Source organism: Phyllostomus discolor, chromosome 6 (genome assembly GCF_004126475.2).
Source record: "Phyllostomus discolor isolate MPI-MPIP mPhyDis1 chromosome 6, mPhyDis1.pri.v3, whole genome shotgun sequence".
Lineage (NCBI taxonomy): Eukaryota > Metazoa > Chordata > Mammalia > Chiroptera > Phyllostomidae > Phyllostomus > Phyllostomus discolor.
In genome coordinates, this window is record NC_040908.2 from 76,590,747 (window position 1) to 76,608,964 (window position 18,218).

The window sequence follows — 18,218 nt, forward strand, 5'->3', positions numbered from 1 at the left end:
TTAGGAATAAACCTACCTAGGAGGTAAAAGAACTTTACTCAGAAAACTAAACAACACTGAAAAAAAATTAAGGAAGACACAAATAAAAGCATTACCATTCTCATGGGTTGGAAGAATTATCATCATCAAATGTCCATATGACCCCCCAAAATCTATAAATTCAGTGCAATCCTTATCAAAATACTAATGACATATTTCACAGATACAGAATAAACACTTGAACAATGTATATGGAACCATAAACAACCCTGAATAGCTACAGCAATTCTGAGAAAGAAGAACGAAGTAGGAGGGATCACAATATCTGACATCAAAATATATAAGGCCAAAGTAATCAAAACACTATGGTACTGGCATTTAAGAACAGACACATAGATCAATAAAACAGAACAGAGAGAGCTCAGAAGTAAACCCATGTCTGTATGGTCAATTAATATTCAACAAAAGGGGAAGAAGCATAAAATGGAGTAAAAATAGCCTCTTCAACAAATGGTGTTGGGATATCTGGACAGCTACATGCAAAGAAATGAAACTCAACTACCAACTTACACTATACACAAAAATAAACTCAAAATGGATAAAAGACTTAAATATAAGTCTCAACACCATAAAAGTCCTAGAGGAAAAGATAGGCAGGAAAATTTCAGATATTCCACGCAGCAACATTTTTACCAATATGTCCTCTAGAGCAAGAGACATAAAGGAAAGAATAAATAAATGGGACTTAATCAAAATAAAAAGCTTCTGCACAGCTAAAGAAAACATCAGCAAAATGAAAAGGGAACCAACTGTATGGGAAATATGTTTGCCTGTGATAAGTCACACAAGGGGATGATCTGCAAAATATATAAAGAAATCACATGACTCCACTCCAGGAAGACAAACAACCCAATTAAAAAATGGGCAAAGCACCTGAACAGACACTTCTCCAAGGAGGACACACAGATGGCCCAGAGACATATCAAAGGATGTTCAGCATTACTACCTATTAGAGAGATGCAAATTTAAACCACAATGAGATAGCACTACACACAGGTCAGAATGGCCATCATAAGCAAATCAACAAACAACAAGTGCTGGTGAGGTTGTAGAGAAAAGGGAACCCTAGTGCACTGTTGTTGGGAATTCAGACTGGTGCAGGCACTGTGGAAAACAATATGAAATTTTCTCAAAAAACTAAATTGGAACTATCTTTTGACCTGGCAACTCCACTACTAAGATTATACCCTAAGAATCCTGAGACAGCAATTCAAAAGACTCTATACACCCCAATGTTCATAATAACGCCATTTACAATAGCCAAGTGCTGTAAACAGTTCAAGTGCCCATCAGTTAATGAATGGATCAAAAAACTGTGGTACATTTACACAATGAAATATTACACAGCAGAAAGAAAGAAGGAATTCCTACCCTTCATGACAGCATGGATAGACCTACAGAGTACTATGCTAAGAAAATAAGTCAGTCACTGAAAGACAAATACCATATGATCTCAGCAATAAGTGGAACCTAATCAACAAAAACAAACAAGCAAGCCAAATATAATCAGAGACATGGAAATTAAGAACAAAGTGACAATGACCAGAGGGGTCAGGGGAAGAGGATAATGCGGCAAAGAAGGGGAAGTGTTATTAAGGAACATGTATAATGGACCAAAGGACAAAGATAATGGGTGTGTTGGAGGATTGAATGTGGGAGGTGGATGTGGGCAGGGTGAGGGAGAGTAATGGGAAAAAATGGGGACAACGGTAATTGCACAACAACAAAAAGCAAAACAATAAAATCAATAAACAAATTTTAAAAATTAAAAATGAATAAATAAAATGTGAAATTTGCTACAATATGATGGGTTATATTGAGGTATACAACATAAATATACATTGAGGTATACAATTTAAATACCAAAATCAAAATATTCAAAATTACAATCCTCCAAACACAGTCTAATTATAATGAACAAATATACTAAAATATAAAAATCATGCTTATGAGTGTTTTCAAGTTCTGAGGCATAAATAACAGGAGTTTGCATAAAATTACTAATGAAAATTAATTATAACAGCCTTAAAGCTCAATTGTAAAATTTATTCAGTACTTAAAGTTTTTTAAGTATATTGTACTGATTATCCTATTACCATTATCTCATTTTTTTCCCCCTTATCCCCTTCCACCCTGGACCCCGCTACCCTACTGCATTTACCCCACCCCTTAGTTTGTGTCCATGGGTCATACATATAAAAATTATTTGGCTTTTCCATTTTCTATACTATTCTTAACTACGCCCCGTCTATTTTGTACCCATGAATTATGTTTATTTCCTATACCCTTTTCCCCATTCTTCCCCTCCCCCTCCCGGCTGATAACCCTCCATATTATCTCCATTTCTGTGACTTTGTTCCTCTTCTAGTTGTTTACTTAGTTTTTTATTTTATTTTGTAGGTTTAGTTGTTGATAGTTGTGTGTTTGTTGTCTGTCATCTTACTGTTCATATTTTTGATCTTTTTAAGTAAGTCTGTTTAACATTTCATACAATGAGGGCTTGGTGACGATGAACTCATTTAACTTGACCTTATCTGGGAAACATTTTATCTGCTCGTCCATTCTAAATGATAGCTTTGCTGGATAGAGTCATCTTGGATGCAGGTTCTTGCTTTTCATGACTTTGAATACTTCTTTCCAGCTCCTTCTTGGCTGTAAGATTTCTCTTGAGAAATCAGCTGATAATCTTCTGGGAACTCCTTTGTAGGTAACTGTTTCCTTTCCTCTTGCTGCTTTTAAGATTGTCTACTCATCTTTAAACTTAGGTAACTTAATTATGATGTGTCTTGTGTTCCTCCTTGGCTCCAACTTCTTTGGGACTCTCTGAGCTTCCTGGACTTCTGAAAGTCTATTTCCTTCACCAGACTGGGGAAGTATTCCTTCATTATTTTTTCATTAAGTTCTCAATTTTTGCTCTTCCTCTTCTCCTTTTGGCACTCCTATGATTTGGATGTTGGAATGTTTCAAGTTGTCCCAGAGGTTCCTAAGCCTCTCATTTTTTTGAATTCTTGTTTCTTCATTCTGTTATGGTGGAATGTTTATTTCTTCTTTTTGTTCCAGATTGTTGATTTGAGTCCTGGTTTCCTTCCCTTCACTGTTGGTTCCCTGTATATTTTGTTGTATTTCACTTTGCATAGCCTTTAGTCCCTCCTCTATTTTGTGTCCATACTCAAATCAATTCTGTGAACATTTTGATTACCAGTGTTTTGAACTCTGCATCTGATAGGTTGGCCATCTCCTCTTTTTCTGGAGTTTTGATTTGTTCTTTCATTTGGGCTATACTTCTTTGTCTCCGCACACCTGTTCTGTAGTAAGGGGCAGAGACAACCCATCACAGTGCATTGTGGTGCTGAGTGCGGGAGAGGTGAGAGAGGAAACAATGTCATTTGTTCTGCTCTCGCCCTACTTTCAATCACTTTCCCCACTACCCACAAGCAAACTGGCCCCTCTGTTCATTCCCGGGTTGGCGAACTTGTGTACATTCTAGGACACTGGATCTCTCCAATGAACTGTTCTGTGAGGATGGCAGTTTCTGCCATCGCCACAATGCCCACAGGTTTTTACAGGCAGTGGACTTGAAGCTTTATTTTCCCACACTGGAACCCCAGGTTGCACGGTCTGTCTTGCTCACCAGTTGTTCCTCCCAGCTTATAGGCTCATGAATGTGGGACCACTCTGTCCACCAGCCACCACCTCGCTGGCCTAGTCTGTTGCCTTGCTGCGCGTATCTTCACCCCAGCTGCCTGCCTCTGCCCCGCTTACCAGTCTGAATATTTCTTCTTTAACTCCTTGGTTGTCAGACTTCCATATAGTTCGATTTTCTGGCAGTTATGGTTGTTTTTGGTTTTTAAATTGGTGGTTGTCTTTCCGTTGGTTGTGCAAGAAAGCAAAACATATCCACCTATACTTCTATCTTGGCCAGAAGTTCAACATATAGATTTTCTGGAGGTGGGCAGTAGTGTCACTGATTCTGCGGCAGCAGCAATGGAAGACAGCCTGGTGGGAAGACTGATGTGCTGGCTGGCTGCAGAGCAGAGTCTTGGTCCCTGCACCAACAGAGGTAGTGCCGCACCTCCACTATTTATGTTAAAACAGAAGAGTTGAAATTATAATGCATTGATCAACTGGGCTAATGAAAGTTCATATACAGATAAAAAACATCTCTTCAATCCAATATTAGCCTTCTTCAAAGGAAATATGACATATGCTAGAGGAAGAATTGGTGAACTTCTATAAAGAGCCAGTAAAAAGCATTTTATACTTTGCAGGCCAAATGGTCTTTGTCCCAACTACTCAGCTCTGCTTTTGTAGTGCAAAAGCACAGTGTGTCAACAAACGAGCATGACTATGTTCTAAAGAACTACAAAAACAGGTGATTAGTTATATTTAGCCCATAATCCAGACTGACAAACCCTGTGCTATACTCAACAGTGGAGTCCATTATAGCAAATATCCTGAAGATTGGACTGAATCTTACTAGAAAATTTTGCTCTACTATTTGGAAACCTCTAGGCACCAGAATGCTGTGACAGAATTTTGTTTTATTTTTCCCCTAAGCTCTTTTATTTCAGTGAATATGTTGTACCTGTGTATTTGGCAATATTATCCAATAGAAGAGGGTACTTAGTAAGCCTCTGCATTTGGGTAGGAATGATATCCTTCAGCTGCAGACGACGACAGAGTGGATTACTCTCAGCATCCTAAAATTAAAGTGAAATTAGTGAATTTTAAGTTCTACCATATACTCGTCACGTAAGTATCTACAGCATCACAATTCTGGTAATCAAATCAAGACTTAAAATATGCCAAAATATACCACTGCCACAATATACTTCTGCTTTCTCTTTTTATTCCTAAACCAATGGCTTCTTTGTTATCTGTTTAAGCAAGGACTGAACACATTCATAATCAACTCTTAGAACCACTTTCTTGGGATAAAAGTTTTATCTTAACATATTAAAAAAATCTAGTTACAGTTTCTTATAATTGGCATTCCTACCCAAAACAAGTCAGCTAATTTGCTGGCTGCCATCCCAAGTAGGCACAATGGGTCACCAGTCTGAAAGTAGCAGCTCATCTACAGCAAGGATTTGCAAACTTCTCAGTAAAGTGCCAAATAGTAAATACTTTGGGCTTTGCATACCGTAGTTTCTATCACAACTTTCAACTTTGCTGTTTTAGAACCAAAGCGCCAGGGATAACATGTAAATCAAAGAATATGACTATGTGTATTAAAAGTTTCTAAGATGGCTCCCAAAATTCCCCCTGTGGCGTATACACCCTATATAATCCCCTTCCCTTGTGTGTGGATAGAACCTGGAATATGATAGCATACTGTTCCTTTGCTTAGGTTACTATTAGCTGACTTTTAAGCATTCTCCTAGGTGAGTCTGACTTATTTAGAGGAGTATTTAAAGGAAAGCTCTACCAGGGAGATGCTTTCCTACTGGCTTGGAAGAAAGCAAATATCCATCTTGTAAAATGCCTACAGGGGTCATATGGCAAACAAATATGGGCATTCTATAGGAACCAGGAACAGTCTGTAGCCAACAATAGTAAGGAGACAAAAATCTCAGTTATACATTTACAATGACATGAATTCTGCTAACAAGTGAGCTTAAAAGAGGACCCTAAGTCTCTGACTCCAGCTGACACCTCAATTTCAGCCTGGTGAAAGCATGAAAGGAGAACCTAGGTAAACTATACACCTGTACTCCTGAACCACAAAAACACTGATATAATAATAACTTTGCATTGTTTTAAGCTATGCTTGTGGTAAGTTATGCTATGCTTATGGTAATTTACTATACAACGATAAAAAACTACTATACGGTTTTCTAATGTAACTTTCTTTACAAAAATAGGCAAGAGGATGGATATGACCAGCAGGTTGTAGCTTACTGACCCTTCCTCTATACCAATATATACCTCAATAAGTATGATTGTTGTTATGTTGCTCCCTGGGCTGGATATAAACCCATTCTTTATGTTTTGATATTATTTTAATAGTATACATGGGCCACTTCTGGACATTTCTATGGTAATGTGAACGTCTATGTTAAGTATTTTAATCATGATATGCATTCTTTATTTGTCATTATTCCAGTAATTTAAGAGAGCATAGATTTAAGAAACATTAACATAGATATAATGCTTGTAAAAGACTTAGAATTCATCAGTTTATTCCATAATTAATTTAATTGCATCATTTTTTCTCCTACAGGACACAGTCAACTCACTTGCACAAAAGTATGAAATCGAGAATCCTTTTTCTGACGAGATTTGATCATTTCCAGGGCAAAAGGTTGGTTACTGCAAAAGGTAGCAGCAGCGTGTTTCAACTTCTCCTCCCCTGGTCCACTGAACTGTGCCAAGAAAGCAAAGAATACAATAGACAATGGAATACTTAGCTGATAAAAGGCCAGACAAAATGAAAGACATGCACAATCTTTTTGGTATTTCAGTAAATATTCTCAAAAAACAAGAAACAAAGAACTACTTTTATATATATATATATATATATATATACGGAATATCAAGGTTTCTCTATTAAAAACATCTGACTCTGACACATTCAAACCTTTTCTAATTATACTCTAATGTTTTCTTCCTTGTAGCCTCCCACGCTTATTAACTTTTCAGTGTATACCACTTCTATATTAGAACAATTGACACCTTGGAAATTATGAGACATACATAAAAAAACACTTAAAAGAGACTTTGGGTAGTGGACAAAGAAATATACAGATGATGTATCATGGAACTGTACTCCTGAAACCTATGTAATATTATTAACCAATATCACCCCAATAAATTTAATTAAAATAAATAAATAAAATTTAAAAATATAGTATAAAAGAAAAAAATACTGAGATTAAAATTTCATGTTCTTAGAATCTGGTACCTTCACAAAAATGGCTCTTTTTATTATTGCTTAGTATAAAACCCAAGTCAGGTCAAAACTTTTCTGGATTGCAATAAAATTAAATTATCCCTGCTCCACCTGTGCTGAGGCTAGCTATCCATGCCATCAATCTCTCTCTTGCGGAAGATCCATGAACCTATGAATCTCTGTGCTAAAAAATAATACTTTTTACTGATAATTTTAATGTTTCCAACAAAACACCTAACAGGTGCTTCACTTCCAATAGGTGCTTTTATAAGTATAGGTTGAATAAATTCTTTTTAACCAGCTTTATATTTCTAATAATTGCTTTTATGATTCATAAATAAATTTTTGATATAATCGTCCCTTTAAAACCATAATTGTAAAAGTTTGTACATGAAAATATTTTGTTAAAAACTGTTTTATAGTGTATTTGTAGGTAAAGTCAGAGTGTTTTTTCAACTAGGACACATATTAAGTGACATTTCAATAGGTTGTTCCAATGCTGTATTCTTATTCTATTATAAATGACAGTCAACATTTTAAAAAATAAGACTGACAGTAGTTTGGAACGTCAATTCTGCCACACAAATACTACCATAGTAACTGGGTTTACAAGAGAAAATAAATGTCATCAACCTCCAGCAGTTGTTAAGTAGTTTTACAAGTAGCTTGAGTATCCGAAAAATGATCTTAATGGACAAACACAAAAAAATAAATTATCCAAAACTATTTGAAATAATAATTTTAAAGGCATATTTATGATTTTTGCTTTTACTATTTCTGCACTGCCCTAAATTAACCATCTATAACTAATGGTTACTAATGTAATTGGTTAGCCCATTCCAATTTTTTTACAGGTCCATCACATTGGTCAAGAATATACTTCTTTTATCAGTTCTAGTAGTTTTTTTGGTGGAATCTTTAGGGTCCTCTATAACAGAATGCAAAATAAATATCCAGAATTATGTTTCACTTTTATACACCAATAATGAGCTATCAGAAAGGGAAAATAAGAAAACAGTTTCACTTACAATTGCTTAAAAAAGAAATACCTAGAGAAAAAGTTTAACCAAGGATGTAAAAGACCTATACTCAAAAAATTATAAGGCAATGAATAAAGAAAGAAGTATACAGGTAAGTGGAAGCATATACTGTGTTCACAGATAGGAAGAATTAACTACCCAAAGCAATTTACAAATTCAATGCAATATTTACTAAGATACCAATGGCATATTTCATAGAACTGGAACAAATATTCCAGAAATTTATATGGAACCACACAAGACCCAGAACAGCCACAGCAATCCAGAAAAAGAACAAAGTTGAAGGAATCACCCTACCTGATATCAAACTATACTACCAGGCCATAGTAATCAGCCCTGGCTGCTGTGGCTCAGTGGATTGAGTGCTGGCCTAAGAACCAAAGGGTCACCAGTTCAATTCTAGTCACAGCACATGTCTGGGTGGCAGGCCAGGTCCCCAGTAGGGGGCTTACAAGAGGGAACCCCTACATTGATGTTTCTCTCCCTCTCTCCCTCCCTCCCTTACCCTATCTCTAAAAATAAATAAATAAAAATCTTAAAAATAAAAGGGCTATAGTAATCAAAACAGTATGGTATTGGCATAGATAAACGGAACATAATAGAAAGCCCAGAAATAAACCTGTGACTTTATAGGCAACTAATATCCTCCAAAGGAGGCAAAATATACAATGAGGTAAAAATAGTCTATTCAAAAAATGGTGTGGGGAAAATGAGATGGATATATGCAAATGAACAAAAAAAGAAGAAACTTGACCACCTTCTTATACTATACACAAAGAATAAATCCAAAATGAATTAAAGAATTAAATGTTAGAATCTTAACCATAAAAATCATAGAGGAAAACACAGGCAGTAAAATCTCAGACATTTCTTGTAGCAATATTCTGATATTATTGCTTTGGGCAAGGGAAACAAAAGAAAAAATAAACAAATGGGACTACATCCAACTAAAAAGTTTTTGCAGAGCAAAGGAAACCATCAACAACATAAAAGGACAATCCACTGAATAGAACATATTCACCAGTACAACTGATAAGAGGTTAATATCCAAAATTTATAAAGAACTTATAAAACTCAACATCAGCAAAACAATCCAATTAAAAAATAGGCGAAGTACCTGAATAGACACTTCTTCAAAGAGGACATACAGATAGCCAATAGACAGACAGGGTGTTCAATGTCATTAATTATAAGAGAAATGCAAATTAAAACCACAAGATATCACCTCATACATGTTAAAATGGCTATCATCAAAACAAACAAGTGCTAGAGAGGATGTGGAGAAAGGGTAACCTTCATGTACTGTCGGTGGAAGTATGGATTGGTGCAGCCACTGTGAAAAGCAGTATGGAGTTACTTTTAAATTAAAAATGGAACTATCTTATGATCTAGCAGTTCTACTTCTGAAAATATATCCAAAGAAACCCAAAACACTAATTTGAAAGAATATATGCACCCCCTATTTTCACTGAAGCATGATTTACAACAGCCAAGATTTAGAAACAGCCTAAACGTCCATCAGTAGGTGAGTGGATAAAAAAAGCTATGGTACAGTTGCACAGTGGAATACTACTCAGCTATTAAAAAAGAAGGAAATCTTATCTTTTGCGACACCATGGATGAGCCTGGAGAACATGAGGGGGGATGCCCCCCAAAATGGAACTATCTTCTGGAGGGTGGGCCCCTTGTAATACAGGCTTCCTATGCTAGGTGAATGTCCTAGGAACTCATCTGTATCAGTGTACCAGCTGGCATTGGTGTGAGAGGCTGTGTTCAGCTTCAGTGAATTTAAGGCCCATTCAATGCACTTACCCATTTCATGATGGGTGATTCACACCTGCCCACACTGTGTTGAGGGTTCAGCAGTTTTGACCAAAAATGGCATGACCCCCATGCCCCACCCTCCCTATTCACCCAATCTCGCAGAGTGACTTTATTTGTCTTTCAGGTGACAAACTCCTTAAAGGGAAATGTTTTGCTGATGTGGAAGAGGTGAAACAAAAAACAGCAGAAGCACTGAAAGGCATCAAAATTATTGAGTTCAAAAACTGTTTTGAGCAAAGGAAAAAGTCTCAATGTGTACTGCATCAAGTGGAGAGTACTTTGAAGGTGACTAAAGTTTAAACATGTAAAAATACATAATTTTTCATAAATAAATTCTCAGTTTTGGGGGGTCCATACTCGTATTATGCTAAAAGAAGTCAAGTCAGTCAGAGAAAGACAAGTACCATATGATTTCACTCATATGTGGAAACTAATGAACAAAATAAACTAACAAATAGAAACTGACTCATACATAGAGAACAGAGACTGACAACTACCAGCTGGTGAGGGTTTGAGGGGCTAGATGAAAAAGGTAAAGGGATTAAGCAATAAAAAGTCATATACAGAGAAAACAGTATGGTGATTACTGGAGGAAAAAGGGTGTGGGAATGGGGGAGGTATCAGAAGGTAAAAGGGGGATTAATGGTGATGGAATGAGATTTGACTTGGGGTAGTAAATACAGAATAAAATATATAGACGATATATTCTTTAATTGTATACCTGAAACCAATATAATTTTATTAACTAGTATCACCCCTATAAATTCATTAAAAAAATCAATGGAACCCTAGCCAAACAACTGTGGCTCACCTGACTGGGCATCACCCACAAAGCAACAGGTCACCAGTTCAATTCCCAGTCAGTGCACATGCCCAGGTTGTGGGTTTAGTCCCCAGCTGGTGTATGTACAAGGGGCAACCAGTCAATGTTTCTTTCTCATATTAATTTAAAAATAATGGGGAAAAAAAGAATACACTTCTTTTGGAAGGTTCAAGATTATGGCAGAGTAGATAAAAATAACACTTCCCTCCTCCCAGGAACAAACCATAATTACAACTAAATTAAAGAATAATGGCCCTGGCTGGCGTAGCTCAGTGGATTGAGCGCGGGCTGCGAACCAAAGTATCGCAGGTTCAACTCCCAATCAGGGTACATACATGGGTTGCAGGCCATGGCTCCCAGCAACCGCACATTGGTGTTTCTCTCTCTCTTTCTCCCTCCTTTCCCTCTCTAAAAGTAAATAAATAAAGTCTTAAAAAAAAGAATAATGAACCAGAATAACCCTGTGAAGATTAGCTGAATAGAAGACCCATACCCAATGGTTTACACAAGAAGCTGTGTCGAGACTGGTAGGAAGGGTGGAAATGAGAAAAGGGCCAGCCCTGCACTCGTGTGCAGTGGTTGAAAATTCAGAAGGACATCTCAGGTGCAAAGAATACCCCTAAGGAGTGAGGGATCTCAAGACCAGAGCACCAGAGCCAGAACTGGAGCCCACATAATGTCTGGTTGTGTAAATCAGCAGAGATTCTGTCCACTAGGAAGAGATCAGAGTTTGCTAGAAATCCACGTGTCCTCTGAAAGAGACAATGCACAAAATCTTGTTGATGGCCACTCACTCTGGGCTCTTGCAGAGGGAAGGTGGCTCAGAACAAAAACTGGAGTACTATGGGGAGACATTGGGAAGTGTGGATTCAGGGAGAGGGCTGAAGGAACAGCTGCCAAGATCCCTGTGTTGAGTTGTGCTCCCATACAACCCAGAGATGTCACGTATCCTGTGTTGAACACTCTCCTCTATTAAGCATCAACCTGGAAAAATTATGTATTGACCAGTAGCTCCTCCTCCTGACTCCCAGTGGCCCAGCCTTGTCAAGCTCATATCCAACAGAGAAGTATGCTGGATGGGTCCAGCCTGGATCCACAGTGCAGTCTTTCTTAGAGGGCTCCTGAGGAGATCTAGGTAGACTCAGGTTGTGTCAGAGATGTACAAGGTGAGGCTGAGTTACGTGGAAATAGGGAAAGGGCCATTTTTCCCCCCTCACACCAACTAGCATCACCATTCTGATGCAGAGCCCTCTCTACACATGGCCAAACAATGATCTCTTTTAGCATGATTGACTCTGTTGGCCTCACCCTGATAACTCCCTTAGATTGCGCCCTACCACAGTGGTCCATGAGTAGCAGCTGGCCTTGGTATACACAGACTTTTGCTGAGTGGTCTCAGGCCCAGCACCGGTGCCAAGTTTCAATTTGTAACAACCCGATGAACAGCACTCACCCTACCTGATACTCAATGAGAATTCATGCAAATCATGTGCTGCCAGAGGCTCTTTCAGTGACTGGGCCTAACAAGCAGCCAGCAGTTGCAGGCATATCTCAGATTGCCCTGGCCATTTGCTGACATGCTCGTGTGCTAGGAGCTGGAGGAAGCTGACCTTGTTATGCAATTTGGTCCCTTCCACATGTGCCCAAGCCCAGCAGCCTCAGATATAAACTAAGATCTCTTTGTAGCTCAAAACAGGTAACCAGAGACAGAGTCAGAGACAGAATATGACATTGACCTGCACTGATTTCCCTCTCAACGCCCCCCAGAAGCAACGCATATGGTGGCAAGCTTCAGACCAAATCAGAGCATACATAGTCCGATTAGCTCCATAAGAGGCACACCCAAAGGGAGATCTCCTCAAGCACCAGACCCTGCTGGGGGAAATTCTGCTTCATTGAGTCTGCCCACACATAGCAGACTGAACACTGTGGTTGGGGTCAATCCACATAGTCAGCCAGTATGAGGCTCAATCCCACTCATGATCAACCAGAGCAATCAACACCCAACTATAGAAGGAAGTGATTGTGCCACTGAAACCTGTAAGACACCTACTACATAAGGATCCCTAGGAGAAAATGGATCCCTACTGCACTGTTGGTGGGAATGCAGATTGGTGCAGTCACTATAAAAAGTGGTATGGAAATAACTAAAAAAAAAAAATAAAAATGGATCTGTCTTTTGACCTAGCCATCCCACTTCTGGGAATATATCTGTAGGAACCCAAAACACTAATTCGAAAGAACATAAGCACCCCAATGTTCATTGTAGCGTTATTTACAATCACCAAGATATGGAAACAGCCCAAGTGTCCATCAACAGATGTGTGGCTAGAACAACTATGAGACATTTATACAATGGAATACCACTCGGCCATAAAAAAGAAAATTTTACCCTTTGTAACAGCATGGATGGACTTGGAGAAGATTATGCTAAGTGAAATAAGCCAATCAGGTAAAGACAAATACCGTATGATTTTACTATATGTGGAATCTAATGAACAAATTTTACCAACAAGAAAAACAGAGACAAACTCATAGAGAGCAGAATGACAGCAAAGGTGGGGAGGGGAGGTTTGGGGGTGGAGAGATTGAGCAGAAAGGAGAAAGGATTCATGCGCATGGACAACAGTGTGGTGATTGCTGGGGGAGGGTGGGTACAAGGGGACTAAATGGCAATGGAAAAAATACAATTAAAAATATTTAAATGGAAAAATATATTTAAAAATAAATACATAAATAAAAACAAAAAAATGGAACTGCCTTATGACCTAGCAATGCCATTCCTGGGTATATAGCTGAAGAAATTCAAAACACTAATTCAAAACAATATATGCATCTCTATGTTCACTGTGGCATTACTCATAATATAACAGCCACAATATGGAAGCAATCCGAGTGCCCATCAACAGACAACTGGATAAAAAAATGTGGTACACATACACAATGGAGTATTACTCACCCATAAGGATGAATCTAGAAGGTATTATACTAAGTGAAACAGTCACTATATAATTTCACTTATATGTGGAATCTAAAGCGCATAATAAACACACACAAAAAACAAACATATTCATAGATACAGAGGACAGAATGACAGCTGCCAGTTGAGAGGGGGCTTAAGGTACTGGGTAAAAAAGGTGAAGGGATTAAGAAGTACACATTGTTGGCAATAAAATAGTCATAAGGATGTAAAGTACATCACAGGGAATATATTGTCAAATGTATTGTAATAACTATTTGTGGTACCAAAAGGGTACTGGAAATATCACGGCAACACTTTGTGAAGTCTAAGTTTGTCTAACCACTCTGCTGTATACCTGAAACTAATATAAAATAATACTGAAATTATAATGAAAAAATAATATTAAAAAAGAATACATTTCATTTTACATGTACTAAAATAAATTTTGTCCCACTGTATTAATAGGTTTCTCTACTTTGTTTTAACATGCAGATGCATATATGGTGTCCAATGGACTGATAAGAGGACCAGCTGCACTTCTGTTCCACATTAATGATGAATCTCACTGGAGACTTGGTTTAAACACTTTTATATGAGGTGCAAATTACACTCCTTAGAATCAATTGATATCTTATATCCATATGACTTACAACTTTTTAACCCACACTTCACATGAATTGATGCTATACGATGTCATCCTACAAATTTTTTGTTTCAAGTTAAGCGGTCTGCTACCAAGCCAACAGAACTCAGTCATAACTTTCACTGCTACAACAACATCAAGAAACAAAATGAATCGACTATTACAGAGTAGCCACAGAATAAATGGAACTTTTCAAGGAAGTAAATTCTCCTTAAAAACAATGATCCTAGAGTGGGCCAAGGGAGAAACTGCTTTGGAAAGCAGTAAATGCAAAATAAGACTGGATTATGATTCCCTAATCCTGTTCTATGAATCAAGTAGCTAAGAAGAGACCAACTATTGGATTAGTCGATTCTAAGCCATGATCTCACCATCCATGAAAGTAGTAAGATAAAGATTTTAGTGAACTGGTAGTATTTAATCTTTTAAAAATTTATCATTGTAGAATTCCCATAATCTCACAGCAGGCTACATATTAAAGTAAATTTCTGTGGACATATCTAAACAGTGCCTTTTCAACCTGTGTTAAATTTTTGCAGACTACATGATATACTTTACTATTATCTATAGCCTTAAGTATAGTAATTTCTTTAAATGTTGGAATCAAACTCCTTTTCCCATAGGAAGATTTTCTATACTAGAAAATCTAGTATAGATTTTCTATACTTCCATATATTCCTATAACAACCTGTATTCTTCCCCTTCTTGAAACACTTATCAAACTTGAAATAACAGTTGCCCTATTAATTGTGCGCTCCACTAGGGCAGGAGCCATGTCTGTTTTGATCACCTCTGTATTCTTGGCACAGTGCATGGCACATACTGGTAAACATATATTGCAGGATACATACCGACTAAGAGTCAGAAAAAAATAACCACAACTTGATATAGTCTCTGAACTCTTTTAAGATTAAGTAATTTTCACTTTTCTACTTTTGTGATGGTAAATTCTGGATCTATAATTTTTAATGTGCAGTATAATTCTGAGATTTGGACAGCAGAAGATGGCTAAAATTCTATACAGTTAAATTATTTTTATGAAAATTCAACTTATATTCTTTAAAACACAAAGAACTAGTATCCTTATTTGATTAAAAATAAAAGGAGCACTTAGTTTGATTGAGCACTTAATAGAAGACATTAACCAAAAAACATATACTCTGGAGTCTTCATCTTTATTGTAGCTTTGAAAAATGGATGAGTTTGCATATTTGGAAAGGCTAATTACTTAAACTTCAATCTGATCCTCAAATAGCTACAAAAATATTAAAATAAAATAGCTAATTTCCTTACCCAGGCCAGCAAATCTTCCCCAATTTGGTCAATGACAGAGGACTCATTCCTCTTTCGAACAGCTTTCATTTGCTCATTTAACCCAACTACAGGGGAAAAATAAAATGGAAAAAGATTAAGCATATACTCATTTCAGGCTGAGTTACTGGTAGTACCAAGAATTTAAATCTTCTCCTTAAAATAAGTTTGGACACAATTCTTATAAATCCACAAGGAGGGATCCCCCCCAAAACCAGAATTACCTTCTGGAGGGTGGGCCCCTTATAAGTACAGGCTTCTCCCTCTAGGTGAGTGTTCTAGGAACTCATCTGTATCAGTGTACTAGCTGGCGTTGTGAGAGGCTGTGTTTGGCTCCAATAAATTTTTTTTGTAGATTCTTTTAATGCACTTGCTTATTTCATGATGGGTGATTTAGGAGCACATCTGCCCACACTATGCTGAGTGTTCAGCAGTTTTTGGCCAAAATCAGCAAGACCCTGTGCCCCATCCTCCGTGTTCATCCGATCAGACCCTGAGCAACATTTTGTTTCCCCAGATGAAGAAAGTCCTCAAAGGGAAATGTTTTGCTGATGTGGAAAAGGTTAAACAAAAAATGGTAGAAGCAGTAAAAAGCATCAACATCAACGAGTTCAAAAACTGTTCTGAGCAGTGGAAAAAATGTCTGAATAGTTGTACTGTATCAAATGAAGAGTACTCTGAAGGTGATTGAAGTTTAAGTATATAAAACTAAATGCACATTTTTTTAATAAATAAATTCCAGGATTTTAGGGGTCCCTACTCATAGATATTTATGAGCTCGATCTGAAAATTAGGTGGCAAAGCATAAAACAATGTGGAACTAGCAAATTACATACAGGATAGGCAAATCAAATATTCATTTAACTTCATAACTCCATCTATACCTGTGCTTATAAAGAACTTAAGTTTAAATAGTGCATGTGATTCTGCCTACTATTTCTTTCAAAATGTGTATGTTTACAGACAATGAATATAATCAAGCCTGAACTTGTCAATGCATGCCAGTGAAACCTAAAATCACCCCCAAAGAAGTAAAAGGCTTCAACCTGGTGGGCAGGCATTGAAAGGTGATAAGGGCATCCCTGAAAAAAGAAAAATGAAAAATTAAGGGTCACAGAGAAATAGTGACTTATAAAGAGAGGAACTGACAGTACTGACTAGAAAGTCTGAGATGAGTTCAACCAAGGGAAGCCACCAAGAAAGAAATTTTTCGATATTTACTCAACAGCACAAATAAATAAATAAATAAATAAATAATAAAATTACTGAAAATAATATCATCATGGGGTTACATACTATATATTATTATTTTCAAAATTCATTTATACATGTATCATATGGGATATTTCTTTTTAAAAACATATATACACTGTAACTGATAGGACATTTTCAAGGGTAATTTTGACTACTTATGTTTTTCATCTTAAACACTGACATTAGCTACTAAGTCCTCTGTTAACCCTTTGTAGAGAAAAGGCTGGTATGTGGTGGGGGGGTATATTCAAAGATGTTGTATTCACATATACAATTTTAGAAAAACTAACATGGGTACACTCATGAGATTTTACTGTTATTGTATCTTTATATACTCACAATCTCTTATCTATTGGAAATGTTAGGGACAAAGACCAGGGTCAATTTCTCTTACTGTGAAGTTGAAGAATATCTTCTAAGTTTGAAAAAATTTTCCGTAGTTCTGAAGGTGACAGAATTCCTTCTCTGGACACTCGCTGATAGAACAACTGATCAAGAACCTTTAGTGTTCGAACATGAGCTCTTTCAGTATAAAACAATTCTAAAGAGGAAAAAAGGTAAACATAAATATTGTCTTTCTTAGTACAATTCCATGAAAAGTCTAGCACTTAACTTATACCATTCATAGTTATTACAATATTATTGACTATATTCCTATAGGCTTTAGCTGAAATTAACTAGCAAATAAGTTACATAATATTTATAGTTTAGAAACTGTGTGGTACTCTGAAGTCATTTTCTTAATTCTATAGAACCCTCCTCCATATTAGCTGTAAGAATTTAATACTGGCAAATGAAAAACATCATTCAAAACCATTTGGTAATTAAAAATTAAGTGTACTCCAAAACTTGTACTTCAAATTTAACAGTGCACTCAGAAACTCATCTTTTTCTAATAACACCCACCAATCACAACTATAACATTAGAAAACTGTGAGCCCAAACATCATATAACCTTTAAATTGAGTCCTAAGTAACAGTATTTTTGATTATCTAATTTGCCTATAAACCCTCGTCTCTGAGGCTAGACTTATAATTCTACTATGTCTTAATGTTATCAAGAACATTTATTTAGAGCCCTGGCTGGCATAGCTAAGTGGATTGAGCCCGGGCTGCGAACCAAAGTGTCGCAGGTTCGATTCCCAGTCAGGGCACATGCCTGGGTTGCAGGCCATGACCCCCAGCAACCGCATATCGATGTTTCTCTCTCTCTCTCTCTCTCTCTCTCTCTCTCTCTATCTCCCTCCCTTCCCTCTCTAAAAATAAATAAATAAAATCTTTTTTAAAAAAAACAACGAACATTTATTCAAATTATATTCTAAAGATAGCAGAGGGTACAGCATTCATGTCACATCTCTGTTACATAAAATGCTTGGATAAAGAGTATTGCATTAGGATAAAGCAAGACCTAGATTCTAGTTTTCTCCCTA

At 36.9% G+C, this 18,218-nt stretch overlaps 1 protein-coding gene across 9 annotated transcripts in view; it reads right to left on the reverse strand.

Annotated features, from left to right (window-relative positions):
* The window catches only part of ARHGEF12 (Rho guanine nucleotide exchange factor 12), a 220,213-nt gene that overhangs the window by 21,789 nt on the left and 180,206 nt on the right, over positions 1 to 18,218 (reverse strand). For all 9 annotated transcript variants that reach the window (XM_036028379.1, XM_036028377.1, XM_036028373.1 and 6 more), the window contains 4 exons: positions 17,183 to 17,329; positions 15,517 to 15,602; positions 6,279 to 6,404; positions 4,625 to 4,739 (listed from right to left, as the gene is read on the reverse strand). In XM_036028379.1, coding sequence (XP_035884272.1) covers positions 4,625 to 4,739; positions 6,279 to 6,404; positions 15,517 to 15,602; positions 17,183 to 17,329 — 474 coding nt within the window. The remainder of the gene's footprint in view (positions 1 to 4,624; positions 4,740 to 6,278; positions 6,405 to 15,516; positions 15,603 to 17,182; positions 17,330 to 18,218) is intronic.